This window comes from Budorcas taxicolor, chromosome 5 (genome assembly GCF_023091745.1).
Source record: "Budorcas taxicolor isolate Tak-1 chromosome 5, Takin1.1, whole genome shotgun sequence".
NCBI classification, from domain to species: Eukaryota; Metazoa; Chordata; class Mammalia; order Artiodactyla; family Bovidae; genus Budorcas; species Budorcas taxicolor.
Window position 1 is genome coordinate 13,041,633 of NC_068914.1, and position 25,049 is coordinate 13,066,681.

Consider the following 25,049-nt stretch of genomic DNA (forward strand, 5'->3'; position numbering starts at 1 on the left):
AGGGAGTAGTTCTAGTTATCAGTCTTCAGGATTAGTGCTACTTATCCTCCATCTTTGCTCCAAAAACAACTTTTCTATGCTTACTGCGTGCCCTCCAGCCTTTTGATACCCACTAGTGGTTAAAAAATACAAACTCTCCAGGCACCTCTTGTTCGTTGAGAGAACAGTGCTTCAAATCTTAAAGATCTTCGAGGCTCACCCAACATTTACAATGAAATCCCCTCTGTTTCCACAGCTTCTTAGGAATGTCTCAAATGATGAGTGATCTACTGCCTTGGGAAACAACTCATGTCATTTTAAAAATACTTCCCATTTGTATGACATTCTTCTTTTTTGGAAACTTGAGTTGGGCTCTATCTAAACCCTAGTCTGAGCTCCATCGGTCACATTCAATCAGCTGAACCTATCTCTTCCACTCGACCCCCAGTGCACATCTGAGTGCCACTTGGGAGCCTGGCCTGAGTCTTCTGTACCTTAGGTCAGGCAATACAACATCTCCAAGATAACATCTTTTGTTTGGATCTTCTTTGGGGCCTCAGTCCTCTGAATGGCTTCTAGTGGATCATGACTAAAATAGGCTGAGATTCCTTCTCACCTTTCAGGGCTCAGAGCAAATGTTACCTTCTTTGTGAAGGTCTCCTTGATCACTCAAATACCAGGCAACTGACAACTTTCTTGGTATTCTCAGACCACCTTGTACATTACTTTGCTATAACGCTTGCTGCAGTGTTATCACCACTGTTGGTGGGCATTTTCTCTCTTGCTCAGTGTATGATAACCCTTTCTTTAACAAGGGCCTGAGCCTTCATCATTATAGTCTCCTCCATTCCTGGCACAGAAGAGGGGGTTCAGGTTTACTGGTTGCTTTACTGATTCAAGAAACCAAAGGTCAAATTTCAGGTACCATGACTAGTCAGAAAAGGAAATATGTTTGTTCAGGGAGATTTTTGACAGTCTTCAGATGATCTTCTTTTAGGAACATCCTGGACGACTTATATTTAAATGATCTTGGGGCAGGCTGAGAGGCTTGCAGGAAGCACAGAGTGCAACGTGCTTTACCTCTGAGACCTCCCTGATGCTTCTAAATGTTCCAGCACAAATCCTGGCTTGCAGCTCTAGTGTCAAATAATATGTGGGGTACCCAAATCCTCACCCTAGTTAATGAGGCTTGACATTAAAAAGCTGTCTTTTTCTTCTCATTGAGGGGCAGTTGATCATCAGTCTTGCTTGTTTACATTTCTAAGATGAGGGTTGGAGACCAGTATAACCAAGGGATGATTCCTCCCAAGAAAGATAGGAAATCAAAATGTATCTCCTCCCTTTCAAGGCACATATTTTCCAAAAGGAATTTTGGCCAGCTTGCTACATCATTTGCTTGCTTGCTAATATTATATGAATATAAATCCTGAATATTGGGGGCAGGAATACTCAGAAGTATTCCTTGAGATAATACTTCCTCTCCAGCCAATAAACAAACTGACTCTGTATCTTCAGGGAAAATTTGTTAAGACTCTCTTCCAACTAAAATACTTTCTAGGGCTAGGAAGAAAGAATCTATTCTGTTCATTTTCTCAGACTCCTTCTTTATGGTGAGTAGTGGATATCTATAGAACTCTTAAAAAATTCTTCAAGGACAAAAATATTCAAGTTTTCTCTTGCTATGATCTGTAACCCATTCTTATCAACAGCTGCCTCTTTATTTTAGCATTTGGGGCTGAGTTCAGTGTTTGAAAGGTGACCTGCTGGTTTATAATACTTCAGACTTTGCAGCAACCCAGCTACTGAGATGTTATTCCGAGCTGATTGTTCTCCTTTTAAGATCAGATATGACAGTTCCTGTAGTAATCTAGCATGTTCATGGAAGATAGCTTTGTAGGATTGCCCTGCACAATATTTGTCATTTGGTGCAGCCTAAAAGAAAATTCGCAGGAATAAATAAATGCAGTCTTAAGTGGGATTGGGAGGCCTGCTAGGAGGGCCGTGGTAGGAATCCTAAATGTTCAATTCTGGGTCTCTGGACCGTATCAGAGGGACTGCTATTACACTGTCTATGTTCCAAACATACAGATGAGAAACATCAGAGAAATTCCAGAGGAGGAAATACTAAGAACTGAAAGTTCACTTTTACGCTTGAAATAGATGGTTCAAAAGGTAAAATAACTTTAAACTTTTGACGTTTCAACTTATTTATATTTTCTATTTCAAACTGATGAGATTATTCAGGAGAAATAGTTCCACTGTACAGATAGATAACAATGCCTGGGATACTGTCCTAATTTTACATGGTCATTGTGTTAGACACTCAAATACCTCCCTCAAAATGGAGGTCCAGAATCTCTGTCAGAGATAGAATGTAGACAACAGATATGGGCCAAGATGCAGGATTTATATTTCTTATGCTGTAAGCTCATTAGAGCTGCCTGATTCTATTGTATTTCGTACGGTCGTTGGTAAGGCTCTGCCAGTCCGCTGGAGGGGAGGCCTCTACAGAGACATCTTTTTTCTCCACCAGTAAATAAGGCAAGAGCAAGTGAATGTAGCTCTGAGAATTCAAGACAAGTTTATTAAGATGCCCCTGAGCTCGAGGCTCTCCTCTATGGAGGGAGTGTGGCAGTTGGGAGGTGAAGGCGCAGGTGGGGGCAGTGCATCATTGGACAGTGCGTGCAAATACAGTTGTCAAGGCAAGGAGAGAGGGCGTTGTTTAGTATTGAAATCATGTATTCCAGATGTGGGCATTTGGTAGTCAGTCTGCTCTGAAGTGACATGCTGCTGAATCTTTAAAGGGCTTCAGCCAGGGAGAGCAAAATCTGATTGGGCAAATTGCTAAAATATTTAAAGTGCAGCCTGTTAAAGCTTTTACTGCGAAGAGCATCACGTCAGAAGCTGTAGTCAGAAAGAGCGAGTAATTGGCTTTCCATCCTCATGCCAGTCGGTCAGCATGAGGCTCTATTCCTATTCTTTCCTCTTCATTGCCAATGCTAATAACAACCCTTTGGGTGTGCACGCGTGTGTGTGTGTCATGGAGAGACTAGATAGCTGGTAAATGAGAATAGAAGGAGTGAGACATCCCTAAGAAGGGAGACTGAATCCACAAAGTGATGTGAAGTCCATTGTAGAGAAAGGGGAATGGGAGAGAAAGGCAGAATTACTACCCAGCACAGGTCACCTGCATGTCCAGGAGGTGATGGGGGTTCGGGGCAGTTATCTTTCACAGGATGGGTTCTGCAAGTAAAAGATTGGCCTTCAGTGACAAGCGCTTCCTCCGCTTCTCCCACCTCCTCTGAGATGTAACTCAGGGGGCACTTTCCATTTATAATTTATCGCCTTTTCCACTTAGGTTTTCCTGTGCTTTTCTCCCCAGACATGACCCCTTGTTAATTCCTGGCAATGATCAGATTGACAACATGGACTCCAACGTGAAGAAATATGACTCTACTGGGATGTTTCACTGGTGTGCGCCCAAGGAGATAGAGAAAGTCATCCTGGTGAGTGACAGGTGGCAGAATCTGTGCCATCCGCTTCTGTCCCGAATTATATTTGCTGTGAATGAAGTTTTCCTAGCTGGGTGGTAGGGTGTTTGCTCCTGGCCCTAATTGTTTTTGGTAATTAATATTCAGGACATATGTTGAAGCAGCTAGAACTCGTATCAGAGCATGACCCAAGAGTGGAATTTTTGATCTCCGAATATGTATTGGCTCATTACCTTAGGGTGTGAAAGCCATCGAGGGAGGCAGTATGTACCATAACCCCTGCAGGCGTGGTTGTCAGGCCAGAGCATGCCTGTGCTTAGCTGAGTGGCCTTGGACCAGTCCCTTGAAGGATTTGCACTTCGTCGCTTATATGTAGGAAGATGGGATAAGAATGACCTTAACTCATAGAATCGTAGTGAAGATTAAAACTCAACATAGGCCTCCATAAACTTACCTATTTTTATTATATATTAAATGCCATGAAGAAATTTGAATGCTACCTGTATCATCGTTTGTTTATAATAGTGTCTTGTATCTTTCTAGATAATATAATTGCATATTTGTGATCCTTCTTAGCTCACGAGGTAGGCAGGCAAATCCCACTTGCTGATGACGACAAGGATGACCATGATCCACCTCGGAAAGGCTGGAGCTTATCGCCCTGTTTCCTGGTTGACTCATCTCAGTAGCAGCAGTGGGCTTCTTCTGGTCTGTCTCAGGAATGTCAGAATAGATAATAATCCATGCTATTCTTTAGACTTGTCCGATTAACAGCTTAAGGTTTTACGCCTACATCGGCTTTCCTACCCATTTATTGTCTTGCTAATCCATGCAAAATGGATTAATAATCAGGAAGGTCAGATGGAAAGGCTCTTCCTCCCTTGTGCTTTCTAATCCTCAGATTGCTGAGGCCTGCTCCTTTATGTCAGCCAGGAAAATCCTATCATTGCTGATGTTATGGCCACTGTTCCTAAGAAAGGAAGGTTCCAGTTCCTCAGAATGCCTTTGTGCTCTAATCCACTAGGTTTTTCCCTGTGTTTTATCTGAATATGTGTGTGACTTCTCAATTTAATTATAATCAAGCATTAAGAACCAATACAGCTCTGTTCTGGAGGCTGTTTGGGAGGTGTGAAAGTGGCAGACAAAAGCATAGAAAGTCAGAATTCTCAGGAACTAACCCTTTCCAAGGAGTACAAATGGTTCTCATTACAAAGCTGCTGCTTTTGTTTATATTCTGATGGTGTATCTGCCCCACTTTTGCTCTGGGGATATAAACTCATCCTGGTGTTACCCACCTTGGGGCATGTCAGAAGCTGGATTGACATTTCGGGATGCAAGCTTTTTCAATGGCTTGCCTAGATAATTCTGAGAAGTGCGTGGCTGACACTCAAAGCACCCTACCAGCACCAAAGAGTTTAATGAGGTGAGTTACTACTTCTCTCATCTGAAAAATAGGATCATTTAACAAAACCTATTTAACAAACCTGTTACGTGTTAGACACTTGTTCTTGTTGCTAAAGATACAACCCCTGACAACAGCTGGTCTCATAGCTCTTGTACTCTAGTGGGGACAAAGACCAGATCTCAAGATAGACAATGACTATGTAATAACATTTTAGATATTGATAAAATGCTATGAAGAAAATAAAATGAGGTCATGGGCTAAATCAACCCTGAATATCCATTGGAAAGACTGAAGCCGAAGCTTCAAAACTTTGGCCACCTGATGTGAAGAGCTGACTCATTGGGAAAGACCCTGATGCTGGGAAAGATTGAGGGTAGGAAGAGAAGGGGGCAATCAGAGGATGAGGTGGTTAGATGGCATCACTGACTCAATGGACATGAGTTTGAGCAAACTCTAGGAAATGGTGAAGGACAGGAAAGCCCAGCATGCTGTAGCAGTCCATGGGGTTGCAAAGAGCCAGACAGGACTTAGCAACTGAACAACAGCAGCAATGTGGGCTAGAAGGGGCTTCCCAGGTGGTATAGTGGTAAAGAATGCACCTGCCAATAAAGCAGATGCAAGAGACATGGGTTCAATCCCTGGGTCAGGAAGCTACCCTGGAGAAGGAAATGGCAACCCACTCCAGTATCCTTTTCTGGGAAATCCCACAGACCAAGGAGCCTGGAGGGCTACAGTCCATGTCACAAGAGTCGGATGCAATGGAGCACCCACACGTGCATGGGCTAGAAAGGGACTTGTTAGGTGCTGTTTAGACAGAGTGGTCCAAAAAACCCTTTGTCAAATAACCCTCCCGAAGAGATGAGAATGCTTTCAAGAGCCAGCTACATGCAGATTGTTTGTGGATGTAGGACACTACCTGCTTTGGGAGTTAGAAAATTTGAGATGGCTATCATTTTGAGAAAATGACCATCTAATTAAAAGATATAATGTACCATGAAACAATATATTAAAAGCTAAGCGTGACAAGACACAAAATGTTGTTTCACTCTAGCATGTATTTAAGTGGCCAGGGAAATGTTGTTAGATACAAACAGGTTGAGTTCAGAAGGGGTTAATGGCCGTGAAGGCCCCACATGGGCTAGGCCTTGAAGGATACACAGGAAAAAGAAGATACACTCGAGTAGTTTCTCCATTGGGTCTAATGTCTGACTGAATCAGTCTCCCCAGGGCTACATCCTGGGAATTGGGGTCTTTACCAGGTTCTCCAGGTGATACTGCTCTGGTTAGTCTGAGGATCTGGTGTGTTGGACACCAGATCTAAGCTCCTGGGATTAGCACAGTGAACGGCCAGTCTGCTAACTGGTGCTTTTCCTAGCTCCCACGTCTAGATTTCCGGCCCCTATTCTGAACTTAGTTTGTATTTCCCAGGCTTCCTGAAGGGAGCTAGCCTCCCAAATGACCTGGCCAAATAAAACTAATCAGGAGTCCCATCACAGCACATTACAGACAGGTTGACCCTCTGCTGCTGATACCTAGACATGCATGCTCCATCCAGCCAAGATAGCTCACTCATCCATGAAGCAGCGATGGGGATGTGACCCCCTAGTGGCTTCTCCTTGGTCACCATTTATAAGACATGTTTTATGGCCTGCATCTTAGATGTCCCTGTACTGTTGCAGAGAGACACCAATAATGGTGACAGCCTCTGCTTTATTCTAACGATCAGGGAGTAAAAGCTAGCTTCTTCCTCTCCTTGGGGGTTGCTGTAATAACCCTGACATTGTCATGAATTGCAATATTGGCATTTAAACAATCAATACACTGGTCAATTCCAGAGATTAAATTGAGCAGAGTTTGATATGTGCAGTGGACATTAATATGCCTCCCCAAAGCATTGTAAGCCACATGGGGCCATCCAGACATGCAGTGGGTGGACTGGGAGGAAGAAAGGAAGTTGGGAGGCATTGGACCAGAAAGAGAGGCAGAGAAGACCCACAACTGGCCTCCTGTGTGGCTCTTTGCACGAACACAGTAAGCAGAGGGGCCGGCAGGGGCTGATGGTTTAATTGTCCTGGGAAGCCTTAACTGGGGTGATTTTATTCTTTGATTTGTTTCCTTTGTGAATTATAGGCCTGGAGTTGGGGGAAGATGGGGGCCTGTTGCTCTTGCTGTTATGATCCTTCTCGTGGTTGTTTGGGAGCCTTCCTCTGATGACTTAACGCAAGTGGTCACTCTAGTTGTGTCCCTGGAAACCCTAAGGCAGCAGTGGATAGTGGTCGGCAAACTCTCTCTGTAAAGGGGCATATAACAAAGAATTTAGGCTTTGCTGGCCATAGGGTCTCTGTCACAGCTAATCACCTCTGCTTCTGTAATGTAAAACCAGCCATCGGCAATACCTAAATCAGTAAGACCAGCCGTGTTGTGATAAAACTTTCTTGGAATATGAACTTCATATAATTTTTACGTAGTATGAGATATTTTTCTTTTGATTTTTTTGCCAACAATTTTCAAACATAAAAACCAATTTTTGCTCACTGGCCTGAGGATAAGCAGGTTGTGGGTTAGATTTGGCCTGTGAGTCATAGTTTGCTAGCCCCTGGCTTTGGATATCATTTTCTACCTTCTGATGTAGTAATGTCCTGTGAGATCCCATTGATGAGTCTCGAATTCAAAACTCATCTCTTGAGCCAAGGCCAGCATGAGTCTGACTATTTTATCATCATCTCAGCAACAAAGGAAAACAGTTTTATCAACAATTTCCTGGAAACTAAGACTTCCTTTTTCAAATGACGTCAGTATTGCTCTTCTTTCTTATTTCTCCCCCTGAATCCTGTTCATATGTATGTATGGCATAGCTTCCTTAAATATTTTTTAAAAGAAAGTAGTGATGTGTGTGAATATATATTTTTCTTGTTGTTTAACCATGAAGTCGTGTCTGACTCTTTGCAACCCCACGGGCTTCATATTTATTACATCAGTATAGTTTATATACATATACTCGAGTTATAGGTGTGTATTCCCTGGTGGCTCAGATGGTAAAGAATCTTCCTGCAATGTGGGAGTCCCAGGTTTTATTCCTGGGTCAGGAAGATCCCCTTGGAGAAGGGAATGGCTACCCACTCCAGTGTTCTTGCCTGGAGAATCCCATGGGCAGAGGAGTCTAGCGAGCTTTAGTCCATGGGGTTGCAAAGAGTCAGACATGAGTGAGTGATTAACACATGGCATGAATATAACATTGAAGGAATCAAAAGTAATAGTACATAGTAAGTGCTCAGTGATTGTTTACTTGTTATTTTACAAAAGTGATGTTCTCGTCCCTTCCACAACCCCGTGAGGTCTTCTGTCCCAATGCTTGTGCTCTTCTCCCCCTGGCAGACCCGAAGTGAAGCTGCCATGACCGTCCTGAGCGGCCACGTGGTGGTCTGCATCTTTGGCGATGTCAGTTCTGCCCTGATTGGCCTTCGGAACCTGGTGATGCCACTCCGTGCCAGCAACTTTCACTACCACGAGCTCAAGCACATTGTGTTTGTGGGTTCCATCGAGTACCTCAAGCGGGAATGGGAGACGCTGCATAACTTCCCCAAGGTTTCCATCTTGCCTGTAAGTCCAGGGTCGCGTTATCAATGCTGTTTTCTCCTTTTTATTCACAAAAGAGAAATCCCAGATGAATATAATGGTTGTAGCTTTGATCATGCCTCTGCTTCTTCATCTGGTTATGGGCCTGAGGACTCAGCCCTTCCCCTACACTCTGTCTAGGAATATCCAAACCCTGAGAGACCTTATTAAAAGGAATTTGCAGCCAAGTTCAGTCGCTCACCAGACATGGAATTTAGCTGGTATCAAATGTATTAACCATATCAGTGTCTAAACACTTTCTCTCTTACCTACCCAAACCCAGTGCTTTGCAGTATTATAATGCTTATAGTGGAATTTACATATGGAACTATTTATATCACTCTATTTATGGCATTATAACTGCTTGGAGAAATCTTATTTTATCTTGTTCTGTTTTTAACTAAATGTATTTAACAGAATTTTTATTTCTGCTGTGCAGAGGACCAACCCCTTCTGCTGGCCAACCCCTCCTTCCATCATAGTCATTTAGAAACCCTGTAATGTTTTCATGCCATTGCATGTGAACACGTTCGTGCCCATGTGTGCCTGTGATATTATTGATTATAAAACACATAAAAGGAACAGTTTTGGACTCCACAGTTTAATGTGAGGGCACGGGATTCATGATTTGAGAGTCACGTAACTACTTCCTTAATTAGTAATCAATATATTTTCTATAAATTCGCAAATAATTGGAGAGCACTTTACATTTTAACCTTTCCTATAGTTCGTCAAGCTACAAATCCATGCAAATGCTACTTGTCTCCAAACATTTTTCTTGGAAGTTCATATCCCTAAAACTGAGGAATACAAATTTGATTCTATATTTCGAGAAGTCTGGATTTTTCCCCACTTTTGAAGCTAAAATTCATTTTTTCTGTTATTAGCTTCTAGAATCTCAGAAAGGGAAAGAATCAAGTAAGATAATTCAATAAGGATGACAAAAATCTATCCACAGGCAATGCCATTTGTAGCTACCATGTATCCTTATATATACCTAGCACAATAGACAATAAATATATAAAGAAGTGAGAAAAATATAGACAGAGATCTTTTGGATGCTGGACCCCAAACTCACTGACTTGATGAACACAATGTGGTGAAAAATAGTCACCTGCAGAAAAGCAAATAGTCTTACGCAGAAGAGCATATGCAGAGATATACCTTGCTAATTTCAGGAACATGATGGTTGTGATTACATATTTCCACCATTATTTTTCCTACCTGTGCCTTCCTACATGTCCTTGGGAGCAGTAGACTGGGGTATAAAAGTGTTTTGTAAAGAGCTTATTGTTTTTCTGGGATACAGGAGTCCATGTGTATGTTGGTGGTCTGTGTATAGTGTTTGCTATGTATGGATGTTTGTTGTGAGCGCTTCCTTCGTCATGCCCTTGTACATATCTACTCATCTGCCTATGTCTATATGGGCTAGTTATCCTGTTTGCAGCTTCTCCTATTTCAAACCTCCCAAAATTTAGCACACTCAAGACAGCATATTTGTACAAAATGGGTCCTCACCTTTTTCTTCACTTATTTCATTTCTTAAACAGGGCCCCACATATAGGGCCATCCCAAAGAAACACGGACTTCTCAGGTGGAGCTGCTGCTGCTAAGTCACTTCAGTCGTGTCCGACTCTGTGCAACCCCATAGACGGCAGCCCACCAGGTTCCCCCTCCCTGGGATTCTCCAGGCAGGAACGCTGGAGTGGGTTTCCATTTCCTTCTCCAATGCATGAAGTTGCTAGTGGTAAAGAACCCACATGCCAATGCAGGAGACTTAAGAAGTGTGGCTTCAATCCCTGGATCAGGAAGATCCCCTGGAGGAGGGCATGGCAAATCATTCCAGTATTCTTATCTGGAGAATCCCATGGATAGAGGAGCCTGGAGAGCTATGGTCCATGGGGTTGCAAAGAGTCAGAAATGACTGAAGCAACTTAGCACACGTAGAGAAACATAAAGTGTTTCTGTGTATGTCATTTGTATTACTTGAGTTTTGAAATCATGTGTGTACAGCTGTTCAGGGATTGTCTTATATCACAATTACTGCTGGATTTTCTGCAAGGTGAAAATTAAAAGAATATGGATGTAAGCAGTTGAAGCTTATGCATTGGTGAAATGATTCTGGAAGTTGGTCAGACTTATTTTGCACCAAAGACCCCAGGAAAAGAGGGGAGAGTTCTTCTCTCAAAAGATCCTGCTCCAGAGCTTGGAACTAGCAGCTTCCTCACCCTATAGGCCTCTTCCTCCATAATTTCACGTTGAAGCAATATTTTGGAGACTGAGAATAGAATCATTACTGCCACTGAGTCATAAAAAGAGGGCTGATGGCCTTGATCTCTGCGGCCAAGTCTAGTATTCTCAAAGTCCCCTTTCCAGGAAGGAGAACGAGAGGAAGGCATCCAGAGATAAAGGCAGTTGGCAGACCCTCTCCCTACTGGCTCAGTGAGTTGAAGGTAACTCAGATCTCTGTGAAGGCACATCAGAAGCTGGATTCAGGCTGGAGGATGAGGGAGGCTGGTAGCTGGCCGTGAACTCCAAAATGATGCCTGTGGGGCCTTCTTATGTGGGATGGCCAGATTATTTGGCCATAGCCCTTTATGAGGACACAGAGCATGTGGGGGTCGTGCCCCATTCCTTCAATCCTAACCCTTATATTTTACCAGTGGCTACATTTATGACCTCTCTGTCATCCCTCCTTGATCTGTTTTTATTTTTTCCCCATTGTTTTCTGTTGTTATGGGACATTTCAAAAAAATCTGTTTACTGGCTTATTTATTTTTAATTCCTCCAGTAATATACACATACGTTCTTGTTATAAAATATTCAAACAAAAAAGAAGTATGTAAAGTCAAAAACAAACTTTCCTTCCAGTCTTATTCCCCTCCCTGGGGTAATTACTGTTATTAATTTAGTGTGTACTTTTTCTGAACTTTCTCTCTGAAAGTTTGTATATACACTCATGCACATATAGTTCTGTTTTGTGGGTGTCTTTTTACGTAAATGAAATCATACTTTCTGATTGTCTAGAACTTGTTTTTTGTTAGTTTGCTTTACTTGCTCCTCTCTCTTTGAGATCCTTCCAAAGCAATACCTACACGGAGAACTCTTTTTCAGTCCTTTTACCTACTATATAGACTTCCACTGTAAATCTATCTGATGGTGTATTTAACCATGCCTATGTTCTTGGACAATTACTCGACTTCCTTGTTTTGTTTTTTTTTTTTGCTGAAAATATGCAGTGAAATGATATGACGTGAAGCTTTACCCACCCTTTGCAAGATGCACATTAATTGCCCTCTCTCCCACCTCTTCCAAATCGAGCGCTGCATTCAGCCCCACCTCATCACACCATGCTCCCTGCCTATTTCCCCTTGGCCGCCTTGGAAATTCTAGTTGGAGCTGCTGTCTTTTTGCCTGAGACAGAAGTGACTTGCTATTAAATAAACAGGCATTTGAAATCTACCCCTTTGTTACATTCTGAAAGCCAGAGGTTGCCACAGGACAGTTACTTAAATCAAGACAATTTCCAGGCAGGAAGAAGATGTAGAACCCTGGCATTATTCCTCTCCCTCGTTAGTTAGTAATAGCTTGATTGAGTATTGAGAGCAAGCCTAAAATGCTGCCATCAGCACCAACTACCCTTTAGATTAGCACACAGCTCCTATTCCCTTGAATGTAGTTAGGCCAGCTTAATGTCAAGGCATAAAAAAGATACTTGTTAAATAATTTCCCAGAGCTCCGGCTCAATCTTTAATTTGTTTTTATTTTTTCCCCCTCTTTCCCTCTCGTCCCTCAGTCTCATTTTTGCTTCTCCATTTTTTTTTTTTCTCTTTCTCTTTCCTCTATGCCAAAGGGTACGCCATTAAGTCGGGCTGATTTAAGGGCCGTCAACATCAACCTCTGTGACATGTGCGTTATCCTGTCAGCCAATCAGAATAATATTGATGATACTTCGCTGCAGGACAAGGAATGCATCTTGGCGTCACTCAACATCAAATCTATGCAGTTTGATGACAGCATCGGGGTCTTGCAGGCTAATTCCCAAGGTAAGGACAGCCTGTAATACTTCTCTGCTGTGCCTACAGGGGACAGGGGCTGGCAAGAGGGATATCCTTCACTCAGTAATTCAAAGAGGCTCACATCAGCCTGCCTGGTAGTGAAACCTGCTGTGGCTGCCACAGCTTTCAAAGGGGCATCTCCTGCCTCTTCTTGCCAGCCCAGGAAGCGGGCTTGAGACCTGAACACCCACACTCGCAATAGACTGCCTTCCCGAGAATAATCCAGCTTTTAAAACACCACCCCCTCAGCCTTCCCAAACAGTGGCTTCATGACCAAGGTCGCCAGCTAAATGTCAGAGCACCGAAACGATGCTGGCCAAACAGTTCCAGTGTTTCTGCTTGACACATATTTTTGCCATTGACCTGGGTTAAGCTTTGCCGTTGTTAGAGCTGCATTGGGGTGTTAAGCTTTGCATTGTTATGGGCTGATCAGGGGATGGTGGTCTCTGGAGAGTGAGGGCTATATGGATACTCAAAGTCATTTAGCAAGAGGTGACGCTTGTCAGCCCGGAAAGCGCTCTCTGTAGGAGGCACGACGGCTTTAAACGACACATCTGCCATCTCTGCTCTGCCCCAGTCTTTCTTGTCATTTGCTCTGGGATCCTGGGCAGATGGTAACAAGTAAAGATGTTGTCTAGGAGTCTCAGAAAAGCAGCACTGCTGAAACCCTCCAACAAACAACCTCACTCATCATGGCCTGGACAGGATAGGATGGGAAGTATTCTCTGCCAAGTAACACCTCTTGTGTGGGTTTGCCATGAGCTGGAAAATCATTGTCACACACAGTCTGCTGGCTGGGTGGCATTGGGTGCCTGATGGGGACCTGAACGCCAGCACCCCAAGAGTAAAGGGGGAGGGTGCACAGCCCATGAGAACTGTAGCCACTGGGCCATGAAGCACCATCTTAGTGGCATGATAAAGCTCCATCCTGCAGCCTCGGCCCACGTGCCACTCAGCATCACCACTGCCCCCTTCGGAGGTCTCCTCAACATCACAGTGAAGCCAGGAACAATAGTTCCTAGAATCCCTTTACCTGCACGGTTCTGGGCTGGAGTCTACCAATGAGAGTGGACTCTAGGGCCTATCTAGATGGTAGAAGAGAAAAAGAAGCCTTCATTCTTGGGAGGCAGTTACAGCCAGACCTCGAACAGATGCAAGGTTCAAAGCCCCTCTCAGCGGAAACTTTGGCAACCGCTAACTTTGCTACTTGAAATGGAGACTGGGGTGCGAGTTTCCCTGAGGGTCCTGAGGTTCTGGTGAGGTTCAGGAGAACTTCCCCCTTGGCGTTGCAAGTGAAATGGATAATACTGGCCTCTTTGACTGTTCCTCCAGCCCTTCTCTAGGCAGTGTCAGCCTCTAATTTTCCTCTTACCTGTAGCAGAACAGCTTCTATTCTTGACATACCCTGGTTGATACAGCCTGTAGCTTGGTTTTGGCCTCTCCACTCCACCCTCCTTTGCCTTGCCCCCCAATTCAAATCTTGGTCTCCATTTGCTCAGTCATGCCGGCTGGACATATGCCAAGGCCCTAAGAAAGAGCCTAAACTCTTTCCCGCCTCCTGCACAGCCTGCTCAGGGAGCTGAGATGACAAAGGATGAGAGGAAGCAGTGAGCTTGTCTTTTTGGAGAAGGAAGAGGCAAGCTAGGTTTTGGTTTCTGCCTTTAAGGAGTCGATCTTCACTGTGTGTCTTCCCACCCATACCCCAGCATGGGCATCACACAGGGACCATGCAGAAATGCAGACACTCATGCCCCCTAGACCTACCTGGTCAGAATCTGCATCCTAACAGCATCCCCAGGTGACTGTGTGCAGTACTCTAAGGTATAATAAATGTTCACATTAACAGCATGGGGTCCAGTGAACACACGACCCAACCCAATTAGATGCCCCTCTTCTCCTGGCAGGAACCAGCAGAGGGAATGGAAAAAAGTAGAAGCAGGGGAAGTGCTCCCTTCAGGTGGAGAAGGAACCAAATTGGGGGGCAGGTGGGCAGGAAAAGACTCCCTTTCCCCGGCATGCCAGTTTCCTCCCAATTCAGTAATCATGATTTTCAAGGTCCTAGTTTCGAATCCTGACATGCGGTATAGTCACATATGCATCTGACGTTGGCGTCCTTCCAGCTCTCTTAAACCTTTTCCCAGACTCTGAGATCCTACTTAATGGCCAAACTGGTTTAAAAAAATGCTTCCCCTCTCCTCTAAGATACTCACTCAATCTCAGAAGCCTTCTTTACTGTTTTTATCACAGCAATAAGCAAGAAAAGTAGATTTTGGAAGGAGAGAAGGAAGAATAAGGGAACTCATTTTTTTCTGCAATAAAGAGGGGCTCTTCTTTTGTGTAAACACACACACACACACAAATACACACACACACACACACACACACCCCAGAAGAGGCAGAGGATGTGCTCTATGGCTGGTGGTAGTCTTCAGAGACTCCTGGTTGGCACTGGAGTGGAGTGTACATCCCCCAGTAACCAGCAAGCATTTCATTCAACTCTTAATGAAGGACTGTTGAAGCTGTAGCCTCACTGAGTCCATATTCCCCCTTGCTTTCTTATTCTGCCTGCTCCTCTCTTGTTCTTGATCTTCTAACACTTCCCTGATGACCCTCTGACCTTCTAAAAGTGGTGGCCCTGTGGTGGCTATCAATGTAGGAAGTCACTCCTCCTTGATAGGTGAGTATTGTAAATTCACCTCTGGTTGCTCACTGTACAGCCCACTTCTCGGGTTCATCCCAGTCCATGGGATCAAATGGACAAACTGAGATGCCAACTGCTCCCCCTCCTTGAGACCCCAGTGACCCACTAGAATGCCCCCTGGTCTCAGATACTTTCGTTACCTTTCATCTGGGCGTTTGGCATGACCAAGCTCCAAGTGGATTGGAATTACCCTGGGTCTGGAAGATGCCCTGGAGGAAAAAATGGCAACCCACTCCAGTATTCTTGCCTGGGAAATCCCGTGGACAGGGGAGCCTGGTGGGCTACAGTCCATGGGGTCACAGAGAGTTGGACACAACTGAGCTATTGAGGTTGATTGCCACTCCCCACTTTCATCAGTCTTTTTTTTGTAGTCCTTATGAGATCCATTCCTTTGTCTCACCTTGAGAGTTATGTTTCCGTCTTTCCAGAACATAGCAGGTCAGAACTGTGGACCCAGGACAGACGTGTCCTCTGAGGCCACAGTATTCATGCAGCCTTACGGCAAGTTGTTCCAACATGAAATGAAACAAGATGTGTCTTAACATTGAGGAGGCAGAGTCTTCCCTGGGATTTGTGTCCAGACACTTGACATTGCGTGTTACTTGCTCTCCTAGACTCACAAAAGCTCTTTTTCCTCTTCTCTTTTCACATTCCCTTTTGGTGTCACTGTTCTAGCCCACGTGGTGTCAGGACTGGGCCAGCATAGGGATTCAGGACCAGATACTTTCTGAAAAGATCTGAAATGTGATGGCTGGTTGTCAGAAACAATTACAGAGAAAGGCGGCATACTGTATGCTGGACGGTATATCCAATGTGACAGTTGAGTCTATGAGATGCAGTTTTAATATACAGCAGGCAAGACTGCAGTGACAATTATATAAAGCAGGTGAAGCCGCTTCTTGCTGGTCAGCAAACATCAGCTCAGAACCACTTTACAGCTCTTTACCAGCAACTAAGTGCCTTTATTTACAGAGCGCCTGTCACTTCCCTTTTGGCTGGAGAGCTGGTGTATTATTTAGCACACATTTATCTGGGGAAAACACTTCAATTTAAATCAGCTGGTACAACAGTGGCTCTTGCCAGACTCTCTCCCTGTGGTTCTAAAAGATAGGAACCGAGTCTGATCTTTCAGTGGAGGGTGAGCAGAGGGAGGAAGGGTCTATTCTCAGAGAGCTGCTTGAGTCAGACCCTGAAAGGAAGGATCATGCGATTGAGTTTCCCATTATGTGTTTCTTACTGCTAAAGTAGAGTTGATTTACAAGGTTTTATTAGTTTCAGGTGTACAACAGAGTGATTCAATATTTTTATAGATGATGCACCATTTAAAGTTATTATAAAATATTGGCTTTATTCCTGGTACTCTGCAATGTATCCTTATAGCTTATTTATTTTATGCATAGTAGTTTATGTCTAGGAGAAGGCAATGGCACCCCACTCCAGTACTCTTGCCTGGAGAATCCCATGGACGGAGGAGCCTGGTAGGCTGCAGTCCATGGGGTTGCTAAGAGTTGGTCACAACTGAGCGACTTCACTTTCACTTTTCACTTTCATGCATTGGAGAAGGAAATGGCAACCCACTCCAGTGTTCTTGCTTGGAGAATCCCAGGGACGGGGGAGCCTGGTGGGCTGCCGTCTATGGGGTCACACAGAGTCGGACATGACTGAAGCGACTTAGCAGCAGCAGCAGCAGCAGCAGCAGCAGTTTATGTCTGTTAATCCCTTATTCCTATCTTATCCTATTCTCTTTCCTCTCTTGACTGATAACCACTAGTTTGTTCTCTGTTTCTCTAAGTCTGTTTCTGTTTTGTTATATACATTCACATGTTTTATGTTTTATATTCCACATGTAAGTGATAACATACTATTTTTGTCTTTGACTTATTTCACTAAGCATGATACCTTCTAGGTCAATCCGTGTTGTTGCAAATGGCAGAATTAAATTTTTTTTATGGCTGATATTCGTGTGTGTGTGTGTGTGTATGTGTGTGTTGGGGGGGGCCACATCTTCTCTATCCATTCATCTTTTGGTGAATGCTCAGGTTCCTTCCATATCTTGACTATTGTAAATAATGCTGCTGTGAACAGTGGGATTCATGCATTTTTCTGAATTAGTGTGTGTTTGTGTTTTTTTTTTTTTTTTTTTTTTGGATGTATACCTAGGAGTGGAATTGCTATATTATGTGGTAGTTCTGTTTTTAGGTTTTTGCTATTATGCATTTATATCTAGTTATGAAATGAGCATCTGTAGTTTCTTCCTGCTTAACCTTCTAGTAAGAGTAAGTTTTAAGGGAAAGAAAGAGGAATAAGTGGCCACTATGTGTCAGGCACTATAGCTTCCAGAACACAAATGAGTACCGTACTGAACAGTGCAGATCTCAAGTATAGGCTTATTGCCTTGCTAAGCATTTGGATTTATACAAATGTGATGATTAAATCTATCTTTTAAAAAGATGATAGCAAAAATATGACCATGGTTTAGAGGTGCAAAGAGATGGTGGCATGAGCTACATGAGAAGACTGCTTCAGTGGACTAGAAGGGATCAGATGAGGTCCGACAGGACAGGTTAGTGACGTTAGTTGTGAAGATGACAGAAATTGAGATAGATCTGAAATAGAGAAAACAGCCGTTGAAGACCAGTTGATGGGAAGGAAGGTTGAAGACTGGTTGATAGGAAGGAAGGTTGAAGACTGGTTGATGGGAAGGAAGTGTGGATGAGCAAGGATGAGGAATTGGGAATGCAATTCAAGGTTGGCCATTGAGTAAATGTAAAACTGATTAAGCAAAGGACCCAGAAGAAGAAACAGGCTTGGGAGAGAAGGTAAACATTTTGTCTTGGTTCATTTGTGTTGAAATTTTCTGGATAATATCCAGCAAGAAATAAGAACATATGGTTATAAGGATAAAATTAGGTTTGAAATTATAGACTTGGGGGTCACTGGTGATAGACAGTGTATAGGCCTTGAGGATGGATATTTCTCAGGGAGACAAGCAGGGCAATTAAGAGAAAAGGGGTCAATATGGAACCTTGGGAAACATCAACATTGAAGGGACAAACAGAGGAAGAGAACCCAGTGAGAGGGCTGAGGACAAAGATTTAGGGGAATAGGAGTAGGTGGTAGGAAGGTAAATGAGAAGAGAGTTGAATAAACTCCAGAGCCACCATCTAGTGTCCTTATTGTTTGTCCCTATACGTGTTTTCTTGAGTAGACTCTGGGCTCTCTGAGAAACAAGGACTCTTCCTTATCTTGCTCATCTTCATGTCTCCAGTTTCTCTAAGCACAGGACCTGACAGAGCGTTGGCATGCCAGAAGAATTTGCTGGGCTGAACTGATTTGAAAGGAAACAGTGATTAGCACTGTCAGATACTGCAGAAAAGTCAAATAGACAAGGGCCTAAAAATGACAGCAGTGCATTTGACCCTCAGGAAGTTCCCGATGATCTTAACAAGAGCAGCTGCTGTAGCTTGTTACTGGTAGAAGCCATCATTCAGGTGGCGGAAGCCTTAATGTTAGGTAAGATTTGGAGACCCTTTATTACTCTTTCAAGTGCAGATAGGGAGAGAAACGGGATAGTTCAGAGGAGCTCAAAGAAAGGAATTCCTTTTTGTTTTTAGAAGAGGAAAAATTACGCCATAGTTGTTGCTACATAAGACTAGGGTGAAGCCCCAAAGAGGGAGAGAGTTTGAAGCTCTAGGACAGAGTTGTTAAATGATGAGGAGGAAATCAGAGAGAAGCAGGAGAGATCAGGTGACCTTTAAAAGGGTAAGAATGACTCCTGTTCCTCTGAGTCAGAGGGCTGGATGGGGAAGATGAAGCTGGAGGAAGCTTCAGTCTGATGGCTCCTCCTTTCTTTACGAAGCAACCAGCTTGGCCTTCCTTGAGGAGTTAAGGAGTTGGACAGTTTGGACAGGGAACTGATGGTAATCAAGGGTCAGCACAGACATCATGGGAAACATGTAAGGAGATGATTGGATTTAGAGGGGGCTTGGAGGCAGATAGGCCAAAAATGAAGCAAGAAACAAATCCCTGTGAGGTCAAAGAACAGGACTGTGAAGTAAAAAGTGGAGAGCCAAAGGGTGGGAGGTTTGAATAGAGAGAGGAATATGTGATGACCTCAGAGAATGAAGTGTTCCTTGCAGAGCCAGAACAGAGCTTGGTGGTATTGCCCTGAAAACAGTTCTCCTCCACAAGGACTTTGAGCCCAAAGCAAAGATCCCTTGGTCACCACCAGCACCATCGCTACCACCATCACCACCACCCCTGGTAACAACAACCATAATAATGCTATGCTTTATGAACATTTCCTGCCATTCTGTGGTAGGTATTTTGTCAACCAAGACAATAAGCATTTCTTAGAGCACCAGTTTCTAGCTTTTGCTGCACATTGTAATCACTTGAAAAATGTTAAATATATATATATATATATATATATATATATATCTGTGCCTGGGTTACCCCTTAGCCATTGTGATTTAGCTGGTGGAAGATTGTACAACCTGTGCATCAGGAGTTTCTGAAGCTCCCTGATGCTTCCCAGGTGCAGCTAGGGTTGAGAACCACTGTCCAGAACCACTCCTCTTGTCAGTCCTCTGAGGAGATGCATGAAATAAGAAGGTTACCATTTTGATTGTAAAAAGGAAGAAACTGAGGCTTAGAGAAGCTAAGTAACAATTTTAACCTGAATCTCCTGCTTTTCTGGAAATCCTAACCTTTGAACCACTTTGTTTCTTTAGAACAATTCTGTCGTCTTGACAGGGCTTCCCAGGTAGTTCAGTGGTAAAGAATCTGCCTGCCAATGCAGGTTTACACAGGAGACTCAGATATGACCCTGGGTGGGGAAGATCCCCTGGAGAAGGATATGGCCACCCACTCCAATACTCCCTGCCTGGAAAATCCCATGAATAGAGGAGTCTACCAGGCTAGAGTCCCTGGGGTCGAAAAGAGTCGGACACAACAGAGCAACTAAGCACGTATGCATGTTGTCTTGACCTGTTGGTCTGCAGTCTTCCTTTTGTATATTTTTGGGTGATCACTAGCTTTCCCAGTACTGAAAATCCTTAAGTGGAGAAAGGGGGTGAGGGAACGCAGGGGGCAATCAGGCTCTGTCTTCTGCCCAACTGGCTATGTTTGTCATCTGCTTTCTCTCATATGTTTCAAAATGCCAAGTAAAGGATGTTAGTTGCTCAGTAGGCAGACCTTCTTCTTGACCACAGCTTTTGAAAGGTGGCAGGGCTGAGATCTAGGACTACATAGCTGTTAAATAGCAACATTACTTGCCTTAAAGCCAGCAGCATGCTTCTCCCAGTGTCTGGATCTCTTCAGGAAGATGGAGGGATTATGTTTTCACGCCTGGGCTAAATTCGGTTGTTGGTGTTAGGGTTCCTCTCTTGTTCTTCTTCCTCTTATATACTTTGCATTCGTCTGATTCATGCTATCTGTCCTGAAGTTGTCAATTCAGTCCCACAAACATTTATTAAGCATCTGTCATGTGCCCAGACTGTGCATGGCAGGCACTCTTGAGGAGTCAAGAGTCATAATGCTCATTCTCAGTCTTTGCAACTTCCTAGCAAATATATAACTCTTCTTCAGGATGCCAGTTGATTCCTGTGAGAGAATTACCATCTATTGAGGCTAACATTGGAGGCAAGAAGAGAAAGAGAGTGGGTTTGAGAGACACTTTGGGAAAAAGTGTACAGGCTTTCAGTAGTTGGAAACAAATAGGACTGGCTGTGGTCAGAGAGCAGAATGTCAGTAAGGAGGACAGCGGTACAGGGGGATGTGTTTGAGGGACAGCAGTCAGTACAGTTTGGCAGGAACACAGTGTATGTATCAGGGAGCAGGGAGGCATGAGGCTGAAGAGTGGGTTGGGCATTGAGGAACTTTTTTATTTTACTTAAGAAGCTATAAATAATTTTTTATGAGTCTGTGAGTTAGGAAGTTATAAGTAATTCAGTAGGCACTAGGGAGCTACAGAAGATTTCAAAGCAAGAGAGTGATGGGATCGGACCTGAGCTTTAGAGAGATTGACCTGGCAGTCGTATGAAGCATTGTTTTGCCTGGAAAGAAGAGGATGCAGAGATACTGTGTAGGAGCAGTGGTTACCCAGGAGATCAGGAACCTTAAATCAGAAAAAGAAGGGGGAGAATCTCATGTGAGATGAGATGGTAAAACGGACTCCATGAATGAATGCGAGCTTCCTTCCTGGTGATAGAAGCCAGGGCCCATGCATAAGAAGAAGCTTGTGGGAAGGAGAGACTGGCAGTAGGAGGAAGCAGTGTTGGTCAGTTGGTTGTGTTGGGTTTCAGTTATGATTCATTTCTGCATGGACTCAGTGGAAAAGTCCAGGTGGGCCTAAAGGTGGGTGGAAATGAAATCCTGAATCCAGGAGAGGGTCACACTTAGAGATCCACCCCCTTGCTCATGTTCTAGGAGTGGAGAAGAGCCTCAGGGGAGAGGATCCTGAAAGCAAGCTGAAATACAGAAATCTGAAGACCAAGTTAGAAAGGACAGAGGAACCATTGGTGAAGCCAGAGAGTCACAAACTGAGCTGAGTTCTCAATGTCCTTGAGGAAGGAGGAACACAGGTCACAAACTAGGAACAAACGTCCACTGCCTATTTTCCTCTAAATAGATTTGTTTATGTTTTATGCCTCCTTATAGCCACAAGTTTTAAAAAAATTATAATGGACTAACATAAACACACCAGCAGGCACACAAGCTTGAGATACATGCACGCGTGCACACGCACACACACACACACACACACACCGTGGTTCCTCCAGCCCTCCATGACCCTCAGGCACAGTTACACTAAGTAATATCCATGTAGAAGCAGATACTCTCCTTTGTCTGAATTTTAGCAAAGGTTAAGAGCCTCAAGTAGGGAATGACATTTTTCTTTGGAAGTATGGCTGCAGTCCTTGGAGAGCCAGCATTAATTGGGGGCACAGGGTACATCCTAAAGTCTGAGATAGCTTTTACTGTTTCAGAGAAGAAAATGTGACTTCTACTTTATATATGAGGGAGATCATATGAATTGAGATCTCTAAATTATATTGGACAACAGGAGTCCGGATTCAAAAGGGAGCTTCCTAAACTGGAACTATGGGACAAAATCCACAGAATGGAATGGAATGGAATGAAGACCACTCAGCATTAAGTTTCAAATAATTAGTCAAGACAGGCTGGATAAACCTTGCTGATAGAGGTGCAGTTTATTTGGAGCAGTGATTGTTTCATCCTGGCTGGTCTGAGAGGGAGTGTGTCAAGAGCTATGAAGATCTGAAGGAAGGCATTGACAGACAGGGAATGCTGCCAAGGGGACAACCAGAATGGGGAAATGCTTGGCTACGTGTCACTTGCCCAGCGGTTAAGAGAATGGGGCTAGGGCCTGAAAGGGTGATTTTAGCCTCTGCTGCATAGAACAAAACCAGGATTGATGGCTAATGATTAAGGAGAATCAGATTTTAACCTCGCAGGAGAAAGGCATGTCCAGCACAGAATTGGCTGCCTAAAACGATGGCGAGAGTCCTATCACCACATGACCATTTGCCAAAGGCAAGTTCCTGGCATGATCTTTTTGACGGCAGGGAAATTGAATGAGATGAGTTCTGTGGTCCATTATGACTGTGGGTCTCTGTTATTTTCTTGATTTTGATGATATAGAGCTCTGTGTTTTAGAAGGTCTTCCTCCAGAAGGAGAGCTACACTCTTTGGCAGAATTGGGGTCGTACCAGATCTCTTCGTGGAAACTTCCATGCCCTTCCAGAATGGCCCTGTCTTTGTGTCTGAGATGGGGAGTGGCCTGCATTGGGGTGAGCAGCTGCACATCTGGCTTTTGCATTAAATTGACGGACCACCCCCATCTTTAACTGCCATGTCACCCCTGAACACCTGCTCTTTCCAGTTTTCTCCCCTCCTCCCCTCCCCCAAGCACCCCTCCCACCCTGCGCACCAGGACTTCTCTTGCTTACAAGTGTATCTATACACATATCCCATACACATTCTCCCTCCCTGAAACCAGAGAAGCCTTTTTTTCAGCCTCCCATATAACATTTCATTACCACAATATTCTCTCTCAATTCTGAACTGGTGGTGGGGGAGAAGCCATTTCTCTTTATACCCACCAAACGAACAAAGCTCAGCGCTAAAATATTTTTCTTCAGTTGTAACTGAAATGGCTGTTGGCTTCCGTCCCAAAAACCAGAAAGACAATTATACTTAACTGTTTAGAGATTTATAAATACCACACTGGAGTAGCCTCTAGGTAGTAACTTTAGATACCCAGCCCAATAATTTTCTTTTATTGGTTTGTGATTTAGATCTTATTTTGAGTCCTCTATAATAAGAGGAGTACATTTCATTAAAAGAGCTTACTAAACAATAAAGAAACTCTGGCTTAGGGCTCTGAGCGGGTCTCAAGTACAGAAAGGGGCCTGCCCCATCCCATTTCTTGCGTGGACATCATGAGATGGATCTCAGCACAGCGGGGCCCATGTGTTTCAGCAAAGCAGTCATTGCAGCCATTTTCTAAATGACTTCAACTTGGGAGAATTTTCCCTACACAGCGTATTTCACCACATGAGAGATGCTCTGAAGACTGCCATCTACTATTCTGGCAATTGATTGACAGTGAAGGAAACAAAGAAGAACCACCACCATCACAATCTGTAACAGGAGATCGAGGAAGGAGGGATGCTTTCTGAACCTATGGAGGCTTTTAGACCCTCCGTACAAGGAGGTCTAATTAGGGGAGTGGAAATGGGGAAGAGAAAATCAGAATGGACAGTATCACTTATTCCTTCCAATGGCCTGCTTAGCAGAATTCGCTTCCTGACTCAAGCTGTGCCCAGCTTGGGACAATTGCAGTGAGAGGAAATCTGAGCTTCAGAGACAGAAAACAGATGTGGGGAGGTGTTGGGGTGTGGCTGAACTCATTGTCCCAGCATCAGGCTTGCATGAGCTGCTTAGCTACTCAAAACTCATGTGCCTAGTTAATGCTCTTTTTTAAAAAACTACAATCCCCCCTTTTATCTTCAGATGAATCATGTACCATGCACATTCATAGACAATATCTCATTTAATCCCCCCAGTAACCTGCTCAAGCAGATGTGATTTCTTTCTATTTTATAGATGAGAAAACTGAGATTCAGGAAAATACAGCCACTTTGACCAGAGTCTCTTAGCTCAGATCCGCAAGCTGTCTGATTCCAAAGCCTGTGCTTTTTCTTACCACATCAGTCTGTCCTCAAAAGAGAACACGTGTTGTTCTGATGAAAGCAGGCCTGAATCTATCCATCTGCTTTTCGGGCTCATGGAAGCATCCCTGGGGACAAGCATTCAGGGAAATGAAAGCATTCAAGGCACACCAGGTTTCCAAACTGCCTCTTGTGCTCAAGGGCTAACTTTGTTCGGCATGCTCTTGTCTCTGGACATCCTCGTTTTGTGTGACCCTGACCCTCTCTACCCCAGCAATCAGAGACACTAGGACCCTCTTGGTACCCAAGGACAGACAAGAGCAGAGTTGGGAGAAGACTTCTTACCTGCCTCTGTGAACAATATAATTGTTGAACTTATTTTCCTGTTAATATACATTTGATTTTGAAGCTGTCAGAAAGAAGCTGGAAAGTTTGAACCAGACATTGCTTTCTTTTGTTCAGAAATATGTTTCCAGGTTTTATCTACTTATCCCACTTTCCAGGTGGAATTTTCCATGGAAGGCAGAGAATGAACAGATTACTGTAGCTCTCAGAATCTAGGATTTCAAGGTGTGTGTTATGCTGAAAAATGGCCCAGATAAA

At 43.8% G+C, this 25,049-nt stretch overlaps 1 protein-coding gene across 3 annotated transcripts in view; it reads left to right on the forward strand.

The window, feature by feature from the left end:
• Positions 1–25,049, forward strand: part of KCNMA1 (potassium calcium-activated channel subfamily M alpha 1) — a 763,502-nt gene that overhangs the window by 676,529 nt on the left and 61,924 nt on the right. For all 3 annotated transcript variants that reach the window (XM_052640358.1, XM_052640359.1, XM_052640360.1), the window contains exons 21-23: positions 3,362–3,485; positions 8,251–8,475; positions 12,344–12,536. In XM_052640358.1, the coding sequence (XP_052496318.1) occupies positions 3,362–3,485; positions 8,251–8,475; positions 12,344–12,536 (542 nt within the window). The remainder of the gene's footprint in view (positions 1–3,361; positions 3,486–8,250; positions 8,476–12,343; positions 12,537–25,049) is intronic.